General features: G+C 51.5%; 1 protein-coding gene across 1 annotated transcript in view; it reads left to right on the top strand.

The window, feature by feature from the left end:
* The first annotated feature begins 808 nt into the window (after nucleotides 1–808).
* The window catches only part of LOC113198420 (anosmin-1), a 118,625-nt gene continuing 105,413 nt past the window's right edge, over nucleotides 809–14,020 (top strand). The window contains exon 1 of the mRNA XM_077794204.1: nucleotides 809–1,015. Coding sequence (XP_077650330.1) covers nucleotides 809–1,015 — 207 coding nt within the window. The remainder of the gene's footprint in view (nucleotides 1,016–14,020) is intronic.

Raw genomic sequence — 14,020 nt, 5'->3', positions numbered from 1 at the left:
GTGATCAGGGCCTGTGTCCGCAGGCTTTGGCCAGGTCCTGGCCGGGGACAGAGAGAGAAGTCCTGAGGCCAAAGAGCCCCAGAAGAGGTCACCCACGATGGGGGCAGCAGCTTCCAAGCCTGGGAAGCTCTGGGCCAACACATGAGGAGGGGAGTTGAGGAATCCTGCTTTGCCTAACTCGCTCACAGGGAGTGTGACAGACACCCCCTGCACCCCGTGTGGGCTCCCTCCTCTGACCTCCACTATTTGGGCACAGGGGTATTGACCTCTGCTGGACCAAGAGCAAAGTCTCCACCCGGGCGATCTGTCACCCCTCCTGGGCACTTCTGAGGCCCCCAGGCGACCCTTCCCTGCTCCCAAAGGGAGACCCCCCCTTCCACGCCCTGGCCAGCTCCCACCTGCCTCTGTTTGTCCTGCTGCTGGGGAGAGAGGGGGTCCGGAAGGTGTCCCTGCGCACTGTGGAGGTCCCTGCATGGGGGACCCACCACGCCCAGACCCCGCAGCACCGGGAAGCGCTCGGCTTGGCCCTCCCGGGGGCGCCCCCGTTCAGGGGGGACCCCCAGACCTGCCCACGGGCCCCGGGCGCGGCCTCCCTGTCACTCACTCCGCTCGCAGCCAATGGCGCGGCGGCCTGTCACCCTCACCCCGCCCCCCGCGGGGGACGGCAGGGCGGTCGCGTGGAGGGCGGGCGGGCGGGCGGGGGCTGGAGTTGGAGGATTGAACTTTCCCGGCGGCTGGCGGCGGCCGCGAGGTCCCCGGCGCGGAGCGGGGAGCCACGGCCAGCGCCCGGCGCCCGCGACCCGCAGCCATGGAGCCCGGGGCGCCCGGCGCCGCCCTGACCCTCTGCCTCTGGCTGGCGGCCTGCGGGGGCGGCCTGGCGCCGAGCCCCGGGGCCGCGGCCGCGCGGCGGCTGGACGAGTCGCTGTCCGCGGGGAGCGTCCAGGGCGCCCGCTGCGCCTCCCGCTGCCTCAGCCTCCAGATCACGCGCATCTCCGCCTCGGTCCAGCACTTCCAGGTACCGGGGGCCCCTCGCCCTCCCGGGGTCCTCCCCGCGGTGCGCGCGGCGGCTGGGGACGCACCGGGGCGCGCGCCCCCCAGGGTGGGCGCGCAAAGTTGTCGCGCAGCTCCGGAGCGGGTCTGTGCACCCGGGAGCTCGGACCGGCCTCTCCCAGGTGGAGAACGAGGGGCCATTTCCTTGGTGTGTGTGTGTGTGCGTGTGTGTGTGTGTGTGTGAGCGAGCAGTTTTGTGGGTTCCGAGTGTGGGTGTGTGGATCTGCTGGTTTCCCAGGACTTGCACGCGCGCGCCCACTCGGGCGGGGTGGCGAGTCCAGCAAACTCCGGGTGGCTTCGGAGCCGCGGGAGCTGCCCGCCCAGAACGAGTCCCCGGGCCGCGCCCGGCTGCAGCAGGTGCCCGCGGGCGGACACTGGGGTCGGCGCTGAACTCCGGGCGTTAAAGCCCCGCGGGCGCAGAGCTCGCCGCTGCCTTCCCTTCCTGCGCCCAGGGTGGGCAACCGGGCCAGGCCGTGTGCCCCGGGGTGAGAGTACGGGGTGTACCGTGGCTGGGCCTTTGGGACCTCCAGAGGTTCTAGGTCTTGCTGGGGACTAGCCAGCGTAAGGAGGCAGTTTCAGAGAATGGGGAACTTAGCAGGGCTGCGTTTGGATGCTCCGGGACGAATTCGGGGGTCAGAGTATCCACCTGGAGATTCTTCCACCTGGAGGGTGGAGGACTCTGTGTGTGTGTGTGTGTGTGTGTGTGTGTGTGTGTGTGTGTGTGTAGGCACTGTCGGCGCCGCCGGTGGCTGTTGAGGGGACCCTGCACTGTGCCTAGGACCCCGCAGGACCTGCGCAGCATTCCCGGTGCCGGTGGGCGCGCGCTCGAGCGGCTCCAGGACTCGCCTCTCCCTGCTAAGCTGAGCTCTGGAACCGTCCTCTCACACGCCCTGTTTCTCGTCTCTCCCTCTCCTTCTGGCCTCTACCTTTAGCTGCCCACCTGTTCCAGGCTCCCAACTTCTAGCCCCAGGGACAAAGGCGGAGGGCAGACACCGACTGCGGTTTCCCAACTGAGGGCAGGGATTGGAAGTCGAGCGCTCTGCTCTTGCAGTGTGCGCCAGCCCCTCCAACCCTGAAAGAGGGGTGACTCCAAAGAGAGGGGGTTTGGGGCAGCCGATGGTGGGGTGTGGGGGTGACCTTCCGTAGACCTGGGATGTCCTTCCTGACTGTTGTGCTCAAGAGAGCTCAAAGTTGGCATCTGCGGGGGCCCAATCCACCCGTGCAGTTCGTGGAGTGTGCACTTCTGTTCATTCTAAGTCAGAGAAGCAATGTCCAGAGACTTGGAGACGCTCCTCCTGGGTCCCCAGGTTGGGGGGGGGGGAAGAAACCCTAGCACCCAGCGCACCCAGAAGCAGGTGAAATTACAGGGAGGGCACCTGCTCCCCAGGCACCTGGTTCCAAACCACTCGGGCCAACCCTGAAAGTCACTCTCCTGAGAAGATACCACGCTATTGTTTCAACAAGAAGGCATCATGGAACAAAAAAGGAGCAGTCCATTCCCAGGGAGGAAGAGTAGCTGGTTTTTTTCCCCCCTCCATCTTTTTTACTGAATTGTCAGTCGCCGTAATTTATTTGTTTTACAGTTGCAGCGGCTACAGAAGCGGTTTCGATGAAGCCAAGTCCCGTGAAAAGGGTTTTCTTGTGGTCTCTTGGCTTGATTTCTCTTCCCAAGAAAAACTGCTGACAGAGTACCCGTTGCCAGACAATCCCAATTACATTTTAATTAGCTGGGGGTAAAATAAGCTGCAAATTACTCAGTTAGGACTTAATAACTGCTGGGGATTTTTGTAATTAATTGCAAAGCCATTGGTGGAGGTTTTAACCCTACCCTAGGAACACCTAGCGGATTTGTTTAAATGGCAGGCAGTCAGTCTTCCCAAGATTTGGAAAGGTGGCCCAGCTTCCCGGGCCCCCTCCCCCACCACCCCTACCTTTAAAACCAAAACCCCCAGGAAGGACAGTGGACCGGTCATCCTGTGTCCATGCACCAGGCACGACCCTGCATGGGGTATTTATTAATGGGTGGGAAGGGTGAGCCCCTCGAAGTCTTAGGAAGGTCCCATGCCTGTGACTTGTCACCTCCCAGAAGTGAGCCCCGTGCAGAAAGCCCTTTCATGAGCAGGTACTTGCTCCCATGATTTCCGGGGATGGTGCAAAGCTTCCTTTTTTTAAAAGGTGGAAAAAGACTTGCTTTGAACCTGGATGACAGCCAGGCGTGGGGAGTCCCCAGTGTGAGCACTGCCAGGCTGGGGCTGGGATGAGCTCAACCTGCACGCATCAGGGTAGAGAATTTTTATAGACAGTGGCTCGCAGCCAAGAGACATTTACAAGTTAAAGGATGGGTGGGAAGTGCCCTGTGCATCTTTGTATTGTGCGGTAGCGATTCTACATGCCAATGTCAGGGCCTGTCACCTGTGTGCCCAATCACCAGAGGTGCAGAATTTGCATGTCCAGACTCACCCCTGGGGGGAGCCTTGCGATGGCCAGAAAGACAAGCAAGACGGAAAGGTTGGGAGGAGGAAGCAGAGCCTGCAGGAGGGTTGCGTGGGGACTTGGGCACACACTTGTATGCAAAGATATGGTGCTGGCCGGGACTCCTCTCTGCCAGCTGCTGTGTCCATGCATTGTCCTCTGGCCTGGCAGGAAATGGCCACCTCCCCTTCCTATGACCAAATGCCCTTGCCCTCAGCAGACGGGCCACCCCAAGTGTGTTAGCCAAGCTACCTACTGGATTTTCGAGCTGCCTGGGTCAGGGTCAGGTGGGCAAGCACCTTGTCCCTGCTGAGTTTTGTTACCAACCTGAACTGGGGAGAGACCCTACTGTACCGTGGGACAGTATGCAGTCTGCGCACCCAGCCCTGGCCCTCCCTGCGCCTGCACCATACCCGGTCCCTGCAGCAGGCACAGCAGGAGCGGTCACAGGAAAAAGGAGACCGGCGGGGCCCGGGGATGCCAGGGGATGTTGGAATTCACAGGGAGGACTTGCCCTGGACAGGGGAGGGGACAGGAGAATATGACAGGTGACGAGAGGCTTCAAGCCACCAGTGCGTACATCACAAACTCACGAGCAACACATGCATTCAAAGAAAAAAATTATTAAGAGTTTCCATAGGACAACATCCGAGCAGGGGGGCTACTGGGGATTGAACCCAGGGGTGCTTTACTACTGAGTACAGGGCCTTGCTAATTTGCCGAGGACAGCCTTGAACTTGCAATCCTCCTGCCTCAGCCTCCCAAGTGGCTGGGATCTCAGGGGTACGCCACCACCATGCCTGGTGTAAATCATCATGTTTTTAATACATGTTTGTCCTTGTACTGACTTAAAAGTCCACCTTATTTTGACTGTAATGGAACATCTTAAAAAATAGTAGAAAATATGCTTATTGACTTGTTCATTTCTTTGGTGGCATATCCATTATACGGCTTTATATATTTGATTAAATGTGACATAATACATGCAGCATGTGCGCACTTGGGGCCTGAATCACAAAGTTAATGTTGTCACTGGGCCCAGGGCTACACACCTATCATTCCAGTGACTCCGGAGGCTGAGGTAGGAGGATCATAAGGGTGAGGCCAGGAGAACTTGTTTCAAAATTAAAAATTAAAAAAGGGCTGGGGGTATAGCCGTGGCAAAGCATCCCTGGGTTTAATTCCCAGTACCGAAACAAACAGATTGTTTTAAAAAGTTAATGTTGTAATGAAAGTATTTCCACTTTTAAAAGTGACTCAGCGATAGAGCATGTGCCTAGCCCATGTGAAGCCCTGTATTTGAAACCCAGCGCTCAAACCGAAACTAAACAAAAAACAAGCAAGCCAGCCAACAAACAAACACCCCCGTTTTCCTGGAGCCATGGTACATGCCTATCATTGCAGCAACTCAGGAGGCTGAGGCAGGAGGATGACAAGTTGGAGGCCAGCCTCTGCAACTTAGTGAGACCCTGAAATCAATCCCTAGTACCAAAAGTAGGGGGGCTACCTTAGTGACAAATCTGAAGGTTTCTCTCCTTATTCAAAGCAATTCCCCAGATTTCATGATGAGCCTTTGTGGTATGGTTGAGGGAGTGAGTGTGAAACCGTAGGGTTTGGGAGACATGTCCCAGACTTCATGGCAGCACGATGAGGTCCCCCCGCCCCGGGACCAGAGTTGATTTATAAAACCCTCATTCACCCTGTGCTGGCTGTCTGCCCTGTCGTCTTGGGAAAGTGGGCGGTTTCTGTTGGACTTTGGGAAATACTGGGAACTTGTTCGTAGACACCAGTTCCTGGTCCAGGAGATGGAGTTGCTGACCTCCCCATTTCTGTTCGTAGCTAACGGCTGTTCCCTTTAGGAGACTCACCTTTGGTGGGTGGGCGCCACCTTGCCAGCAAGCAGAGGCAGTCTGCCCCCTTTAGGAGGCCGCACCACAGCCATCATTTCGGGGGTACAAGGGGAGCCCCCGTTGCAATCAAGTCTGCAGTAGAATCTGTGCTCCCAGGCACTGCGTGGGAGCTGGCTCTCGATGGTCTCCAGTGGAGTCTGGGTCTCTACCGAGCCTCCTCCACTGACTTCTGCTTCCTCCCCTCTTTCCCCTGAATAGATCCCCTGCCAGAGAAGCCCTATTCCAAATTCTGCTTCTAGGAAGCTAGACCTAAGACACCCATTGCGCCGGTCAGTTTTCAGTTACTAGAACACATTACCTGAGAGAGTAACTCGTAAAGAGCAAAGATTCACTTTGGCTTAGTTTCTGAGGTTCTGGTCCATCATCCATGGGCCTGTGGTAAGTCTATGTGGCAGAGAAAATCTGCTCTCCTCATGGACAAGAAGTAAATGAGAAGGGAAGAGGGAGCAGCCAGGTCCCATGATCCTCTTTGAGGGCACACCCCCAATCACCTAAGACCTCTCCCCAAGCCCCACCTCTTTAAGGGTGCACCACCACCCACCCAGTGGCAGTACCTTGGGACCAAGTCTTTAGCACCTGGGTCTTTAACAGACAGAGAATTTAGCATCCCTCCCTGCAGACTAGTGGCCGCCTGCCTGGTCCAACTCAACACTTCTGTGTTTTCCAAAATCGATCATATAGAAATGATCGATTGAAGAATGTGCCGTTGGAGCATCGTCGTCCATATATAACCCAGGTTTCACGACTCTCTGACTTGTCATTCCACCTTTAAAGAAGACCTTGGGGTCGTATTCAGATTTTAAAACCTGCACATAAAGAGGTTGACATTCGGGACCTTTAGTGTTGTTTGAATCGGTTCCTATCTCCAAGGGATTTCAGCAAAAAGATCCCAAATCTGGAGCCCACTGTATATGGACGTCATTGCCCAGAATTGAGCGACGGGTACAAAGTCCACACCATCCACGAGAGATTTCAGAGAGTGTGATTGGCGGGTAGGTTAGAGTGGGCGAGGGCATCCTTAGCCACAGAACTGTCCAGAAGGTCTGGGGAAACAGATGCAAGGTTGATGGAGTGGTTCAGCATCAGCCGACTTTGGTTTTACCAACAAGCTTCCTTCTACACCTGCTTCTTCCTGGTAGCCCATCAGTTGCACAGAAGGGAACAGGAAGGCCGTGTTGGCGGTCGGCTCATTTTCTGTGTTGCTCTTTCGTAAAACACAAGACCCATTGATTGCATCCTGTCCAGGCATCCCATGAATTTCAAAGTGAGACTGTTCTCGAGGCACTGCATGAGGGCTAAGATTTGTTGGTATGTAGATAATGTCAATCTCAGGAGACTGAGGCAGGAGGATCACACGTTCAAGGCCAGCCTCAGCAACTTAGCGAGGCCCTAAGCAGCTTTAGCAAGACTCAGTCGCAGAATAACAAATAAAAAGGGCTGGGATGTGGTTTGGTGGTGCTTGAGCCCACAGCAACGTCGTGGTTTCATGGTAAATATCCACTTGACCTTCGTGACAGCTCGGAGGCACCCCGTGTGCGTTTTCTTTTACAGAGAAGAAAACTGAAGGTCTGCAAGTGAGAACATCAAAGCGTCCCAGCAGAAGCTCAAGGCCACCTTGTCAAACTCCCAGCTATTTATCCTCAGTGACCCCGCTTCTCAGCGTGTTGGTGGTGAGAGAAGGTGGTGAGGGTAGCCCGAGTCATCTGCCCAGGGTCAGAGTTGCCAGGGAAAGTCCTGCTCCCTTCTCTCTGTTTTTCTTGGAGCTCCTGGGCTGCATGACCGTGAGGTGGCCCTGGATGGTTAGAAGTTTGCTTTTAGGATAGAAAGAGTCTTAAAAAATATCAGCCCATGAACACCGTCCCTGTGCACATACCCACCAAATCCTTCCAAGGAACGAGACCCTGGCAAACACAGCATCCTTGCGGGTCTCCTAGGTTACAAGCACCCAGCACGCTGGTTGTGCATCCTGTCCCCAAGACCCTCACCTTCAACGGCAGAGGGACAGCCGATAGCGCTACCCATCGCCTCTTAAATTGGTGTATTCATTGACCAAAGATCATGCAAATTCACATTTCTCAGACAAAGAGTATTTTTTGCCCCTTTGTAAATTTGCTTCCTATAGATCCACCCGGATTTTCACTTGTCTGACCAATTAGCAGCGGTTCACTGAGCTCCTAGCAGAAACGCACCACCAAACCGGACCCTTGGCATCACAGAGAAGGGTCAGGTCGTCCGGGAATACCTGGGGTCTGGGTCTCTTCGACATTCTCTGGTTCTTGGCTGCGATCGCTATTCTGCTGGGACGTTCTGGGAGCGTTTGTAAGTGGCAGTAGTGTCTTGTGTGTATGGGACAACTATTTGCAGCGCCCCAAGAGTCTCTCCTGTTTGTTCTCTTTCCTTCTGTTTGGCTTTGGGCAGCGGCGTCTTGACACCAAGGGAGTCTTTGCATCATTCCTGTAAGATACGGAAAGACGGGGAAGGAGAAATTCGGAACAAAGGGGAATCCAAAGCAATCGAGTTTGCAGGAAAACCAAATGTGAAGATGGGAGTCTTTGGGGAAAGACTTAAAAAACCCGTCTTCAGGGGAATCCGAGAGGCCACATCCCTATCCAAAGGATGGACAAAAGGAAATAGAAGAAAAAAAAAATACCGAAAGTACTTCATTTACCTTCTACTATTTTTGTTCAAAATAGGAACTTTTGTCATTTCTGGTGATAATCCAGAAAAGTGGCCATTCCCGACGTCCAGAAATGAAAACATAAAATGGAGAGGTCCCTTCATGAAACGAGAAGCATTAATTTTGCAAAGTCATCCATCAGCTTCCAAAGAACGTCGTTAATCCCGCCAGCGCCAGGACAAGACGGATGATGGGGATTCATCTAACTTAGGGAATCTGGAGATTTTTCTCCCCTTTTTTATTTTTCTTTTTTTTGTGTGTGTCTTCGAGGTCACACTTTTATCCTTCCCCAATTATCCTAATGTATTAATAATGGAACCCACCACCGTGGGTTTGGGTGGTGCTCTCTCTCCCCCGAGTGCAAACGAGGCTTTTGTCTGAAGATAAAGCTATGCATTGCATTCTTGCTTGGCACATCACTGAGAGCTTCTCTAAAACAAGATTCGGGGGTGGGGGGAGCTGAGAAAGTCCCCGTGCAAACCCACACAAAGACTCCCCCTGAAAGGTGATTTCGCCTCTTCACCGCGGACCCGTTAGGTTACTGCAAATGGCTCATGGCGTGGAACTTCATCAGCTCTGGTTTGCTTCTTTAATAATGCATCGTTGGAAAAGACCGTTTCTAGACCTGCACAAGGGTCTGAGCCCGTCTCTGAGTGCCTACGTCACTGGGAGGCAGAGTGCTCTTTTCAAATACTGTTCCTGCAGAGTTGCACACCTGACGCACTATGCATGTTTGTATGCCTGCTGTATGCATGCTCTAAATAGAGGCAAAGTTACAAACTGGCATAAACTGGCGGCTGGCCCTCCTGTCTGCTCCCGATGAGAATGCCAAGCTTCTGCAGAATGACTGATTGCTTTCAGAGAAGAACACGGTGGGGCGGGGGGCAGTGGAAATGTAGTGTCCACTGTGGTTCTTTTCAATGGCCTCTGAGCCAGGAAGGCCTAGGGAGGTCAGTGATTCAGAACCAGAACTTGAAAACCTAAAATAGGTGCCCCACAAGTTCTCTTCTTGCTTATTTTTTTGTTTGTTCTTGATACTGGGGATTGAACCCCACCTACTTTCTTATTGTTATTTTATGTTTGGCTGAAAGCAATCACCAAACAATTGCTCTTCTCTCCAGACATGACCCACATCTGGAAAGATGCACCTCCCCGCCCCCCGCCGCCCCCAGCACTGGAGCAGAATCCGAACAACATAGAGAACATTTTTTGCTGTTGTTGTTTCCAAACTTTTGTATCGAATGTTATGAGCTAACATCCTCACAGCTGCAAAGAAATTTAAAAAAAACCATCTAGGCAGCACATATCCACCGGTGAACCATCACCATAGAAAAGCAAATATTTAGGAGTCGCACATGAGGACAGACCTCCAGCTGCATTTTAACCTCTCGTTATTTCCCCCAGGAGACGTGGATTGGAGTTGTATGTCGAACCTGTTTCCAACAAGAATAGGTTCACAAACTCTATTTGTTACTCTGAATTTTTGGAAAATAATAATAATAATAATAAAAAGATTTCTGCTTTGAACCCTTCTGGGAAGTTACAGTCGAGTTCCATTTCTGCATATTCTCCTCCCTGATCATCCCACACTGTGAGGTGCAGTCTGCGACCTGGGCAACGCAGACCGTGAGCAGCGTGCCTGGCATCCTGAGGCTGTGTGGGCATCGAGTGAGCACCACAGAGTGTCCCTGTGCAAGCGTGAATGACACATGTCAATCACTCTATGGCTTCCTGGTGCAGTCGGGTGACCTGGTGAATAAGAGCCATGTGGGGCTGCTGCCGGCATGACACAGCACATAGCTTCCCGGCAAATTCTTTTTTAAATGACTGGAGGGAGTAAACTCTAAAATAGTGCTCAAGGGTAGACATGTCAACACAGAAACCAGAATCGACCGCAAGCGTGCCTCGTGGGTTGATGAAAGGTCTTCATGCAGCACACGACCGTATGGGTCCAGCTTCCACTCTACAACAAACATCCCCACAACTGTCAATCACTCCAAGTAGCTGTGCTGTGCCTGGTGCTTTGCTGAGTGCTGGGGCGCCAGAGGTGAAGAAGTCACAATCTTGTGTGTTATCTCCAGAATGAGCACCTGCTACTAAAGATCCCTGGGTTCAAATAAATGAGTAGTGTGCGTAGCTCCGGATCCTCGGAGCCTCACACTCTTCTCTGAGAGCCAATAAACACGTGCATAACAATAAAAAGCTCATCTAATCTCCAAGTGAGCAAGCTACCTTCTAGGTGGACCTGCAAGCGCTTGGTTCTACAGACGGAACATGGAATCCAGGTATCTTTGCTATGCATCTCCTTCCTTAGAGATCTCTTCTTGCCATATGCTACGTGGGAGAGCTGAGGTAGAATTTTAAGATGAAGCACAAAAGTCTGGATAGGCATTGGACAAGGAGCAGAACTCATTGGACTCCAGGTCATCTGGTTCTCTTTCCAGAACACACCCGACTTCCCGGATGCTGGGTGCTTAGGGCACCGCGGGTCTCGCACGATTGTCTCGGGATGGAGATTTTCTGCACTGCAAAGCTTTTTCTTGGGGCTGTTGTTCTTTTCTTCCTCTCGCACACACTTGATTCATCATGTTTTCTCCAGTGATTCCCTCATTAAAACATGGTATCTTTTTGAAGTTTGTACCAAAGGAACCCGGAATTGTGATGAATGAGTTAGACTGTCACAAAAGTCGGGTGTGTGTGTGTGTGTGTGAGGGTTACAGACTGCGAGGTGCTCCAATTTAGCATGATGAATTAGTCTGCAGTCCCCAGTGAATCACATGTAAATGAGAATAACGAGAGAGCGTACATCACAAGACAACAATGTGACAAAAATCCAGCACGGGGCCAAGTCATGTGCAAGGGGGAAAATGTTTATTTCTTGCAATACTTTCTCCTGCTGAGACTTTTCCCTCTGCAAAAAACTCAATTCAACCCCCAGCCCTACACACTTTTTGTGCATATTGAGGGGGTGGGTCTTTTTCAACCATGAAAATAGGTGCATCTAAGATTTATGAGCGTATTTCAAAATAGGTTCATATCTTGAATGAAAATGTTCATATTTTGAAGTGGAAATAACAGTTTCCACTTATGGGGCATTTGAAGTATTTTCAACCAGAACTTTTAGAAAGGGTGATAACCATATTCACAGTAGATTCCAGTTCTCTATTCTTTCTGGCTGCTCTTGTGAGTAATTAGCTTGATAACTTAAGATCGATCCTTAACCACTGCGGGTCAGCATGCCAGATAACAGGCGGTAATGTGCCCCGCGGGAACAGCTTCTTTCTCGAAGGACAGATTGCAGCTGTCAAGACCTACAGCTGTCAAGCATCTATTTTGAAAAATAATAGGGTGTTTTGAGAGTGCCTTTGGAATATGTGGGGTTTGTTTTAGTACCAGGGATCGAACTCAGGGGGCATTTGACCCTGAGCCCCATCCCCAGCCCTATTTTGCATTTTATTGAGAGACAGGGTCTCCCTGAGTTGCTTGGAGCCTTGCTTTGGCTGAGGCTGGCTTTGACCTCGTGATCCTCCTGCCTCAGCCTCCAGAGCCACTGGGATTATAGGCATGCGGCACTGCGCCTGGCTGGAGTGTGCTTTGGTCACCTACCTCATTTTCATCTGAAGCAATGAATAACATCTTCCTACAGATACTTTCTAAGGAAGGTGGTCTTGCATGAAGGTGAGGCCAGGAGACAGCAGAGGCCAGCTTGGTAGGGACCACAGTGGACGTGCTTACCTGGCCTCCCAGTGCTCCCGGGTCCTTATCTTGCAGAAGCAGAAAGTGAGGAGCCTTGGTTGGGAATTGTAGGTGCACGAACGTATCCCCACACCCCGAGTTCAGTTTATGAGCTGATGAATAGGATGGCCCTTTTTCAGTAACCGGAGTCCTCGGAACTGGGAAAATAAGGATTTATTACACAGGATGCCTGTCTCCAAGAAAAGTGTATTTTAATTAAGTCATCTTTGACTGGATGATATTTTTGCATGTTTTTATTTTTTTTCAATTCCCAAGACCCCATGTCTTCATCCATCCAGAGAGAATGTTGCACTAGAATCCCTTTAACTCTTGCATTTCCTGTGGTCTGGAATGTTCCGCGGAAGCTGGAGTCACCACGGTTGCTGATGGCAACGTTCAGATGCACTTAGTCAATTAGAGAAGAAGATATCAGCAGGCAGAGACTCTGGACGCTGCTGATCCTGGGCCAGTCCTCTTTTGCTCTGGAGTGGATCTGAGATTTTGCAAGGAATTTGGGGATGGGGAAGTGCATGAGGCAGGGTGGCGTGTGACAGGGACCTCTTTCCTTGCAAAGAATCGTGTGTTATGAGACAGTGATGTGTCGTTAACAGGTACATTTGCACTGTTTCGCAAGGCGATGAATCAAGCGACCCTCCAAGGACTTGTAACTACGTGGCGTGACCTGAGTCAGATTCAAAAGTTCACAGACATTGCCAGTGGATATTTGAATCGTCACTTTGGGTCCCTTTTGTTATTCTGGTTATATCGAGGAAACACACTTGGCCTCTGTCGACCCTTTGCTTTGGAGGGGAGAGTTTGACATAAATGCCCGTTGATATGTGCACTTTGCAGAGAAAAAAACCCGACCACTGTTGATAATAGTGCAGTTCAGAGAGTTGTGAAACACACTGTGAGTCATGTCACTAACCATAGAGAAGTAGCAATCCCAAAGTCCTTGATAAAGTCTGATAAAACAATGTAGAAAATGAGGTGCAATCATTTGTGAGTAAGAACAGCAATTATACATTCCCTTTCCCGAGGTGGACGCGGTGGAATCCTGATGTCGCTAAAACAGCTTGCAGAAATCAAGGTTTTGGTAACTGTGTAACTTTCATTTTTTGCTAGAATTCCCCTTGATAAATTTTCTGCTAGGCACATAAAACATCCTGCCATCAAAACATAATAGTAACAACAACAGTTAAGGAAAATGAGATGTAACAAGTCTCCTAAACAGTGCTGGCTCCTAAAGAGAGACATTGTCTCAATACATACACACACACATACATTACTGTAACAAAATACCTGAGATAATGAACTTAAAAAGAGGAGAGGTTTATTTTGGCTCACAGTTCTGCAGGGTTGGATTTATATATATATATATTGGGTTGGACTCATTGTTTGGGGGACTTTGAGGTGGACACCTGTTTCCTTTTTTACAAAAACAAACAAAACAAAACAAAACAAAAAACCCAAAGTCACTTCTGTCCAATTTTTCCATACCCAGCTTTGTACTAAAGTTACTTTTCAAAGCCCAGGAGCAAAGCCACTTCCATTAACAAGTAGGAATGACCGTGTGTGTGTTTGTGCCACGGCAGGAACAGCCTTGGAGGATCCCACACTCTCTCTGGAGCTCAGAAAACCTTGAGAGCCCTGGTGAATTGGGCAAGGACCCATGTAGATGATCTAGAAAGGTCCCCAGAAAAGCTCACGTCTTGGAGCATGGCCCCCAACAGGGCAAGGTCCAGAGATGGAGCTTTCAGGCAATGAAGACAGAGGGGAAACTGCAGAAGTGGATTAATCCATTTGGTGGATTAATCCTTCAGAGCAAACTATGAATGCAAAGATAGGTGAGTTTCACGGTAAAGGTCAGAAATACAAGTAGCGAGGCCAACTCAGCCTCCCCCATTGGAGACAGTGCTGGCCATCCTTGGAAGCAGATGGTCCTTCCTACCTGTGCCCATCTGGACACATCCCTTCACCCCATAACCAGCCCCTATTTTCCAAAGAAGTAGTTGTGGCAGCTGGAGAGTCGTTCCTGGGTGGAGAAGAATCCACACAGTGTTTATTAGGAAAGTCAAGACCTCAGAGATGGGCCCGGGCATGCTGTCTCGGACGTCTGAAGTCATCTGCACTTTTCCTGGTCTCCGCTGCCAAGGACAAGCTGCGAGGGGAACGG

The sequence above is a fragment of the Urocitellus parryii genome, chromosome Y (genome assembly GCF_045843805.1).
Source record: "Urocitellus parryii isolate mUroPar1 chromosome Y, mUroPar1.hap1, whole genome shotgun sequence".
Classification (NCBI taxonomy): domain Eukaryota; kingdom Metazoa; phylum Chordata; class Mammalia; order Rodentia; family Sciuridae; genus Urocitellus; species Urocitellus parryii.
This window is presented reverse-complemented; position numbering and strand designations above follow the sequence as displayed.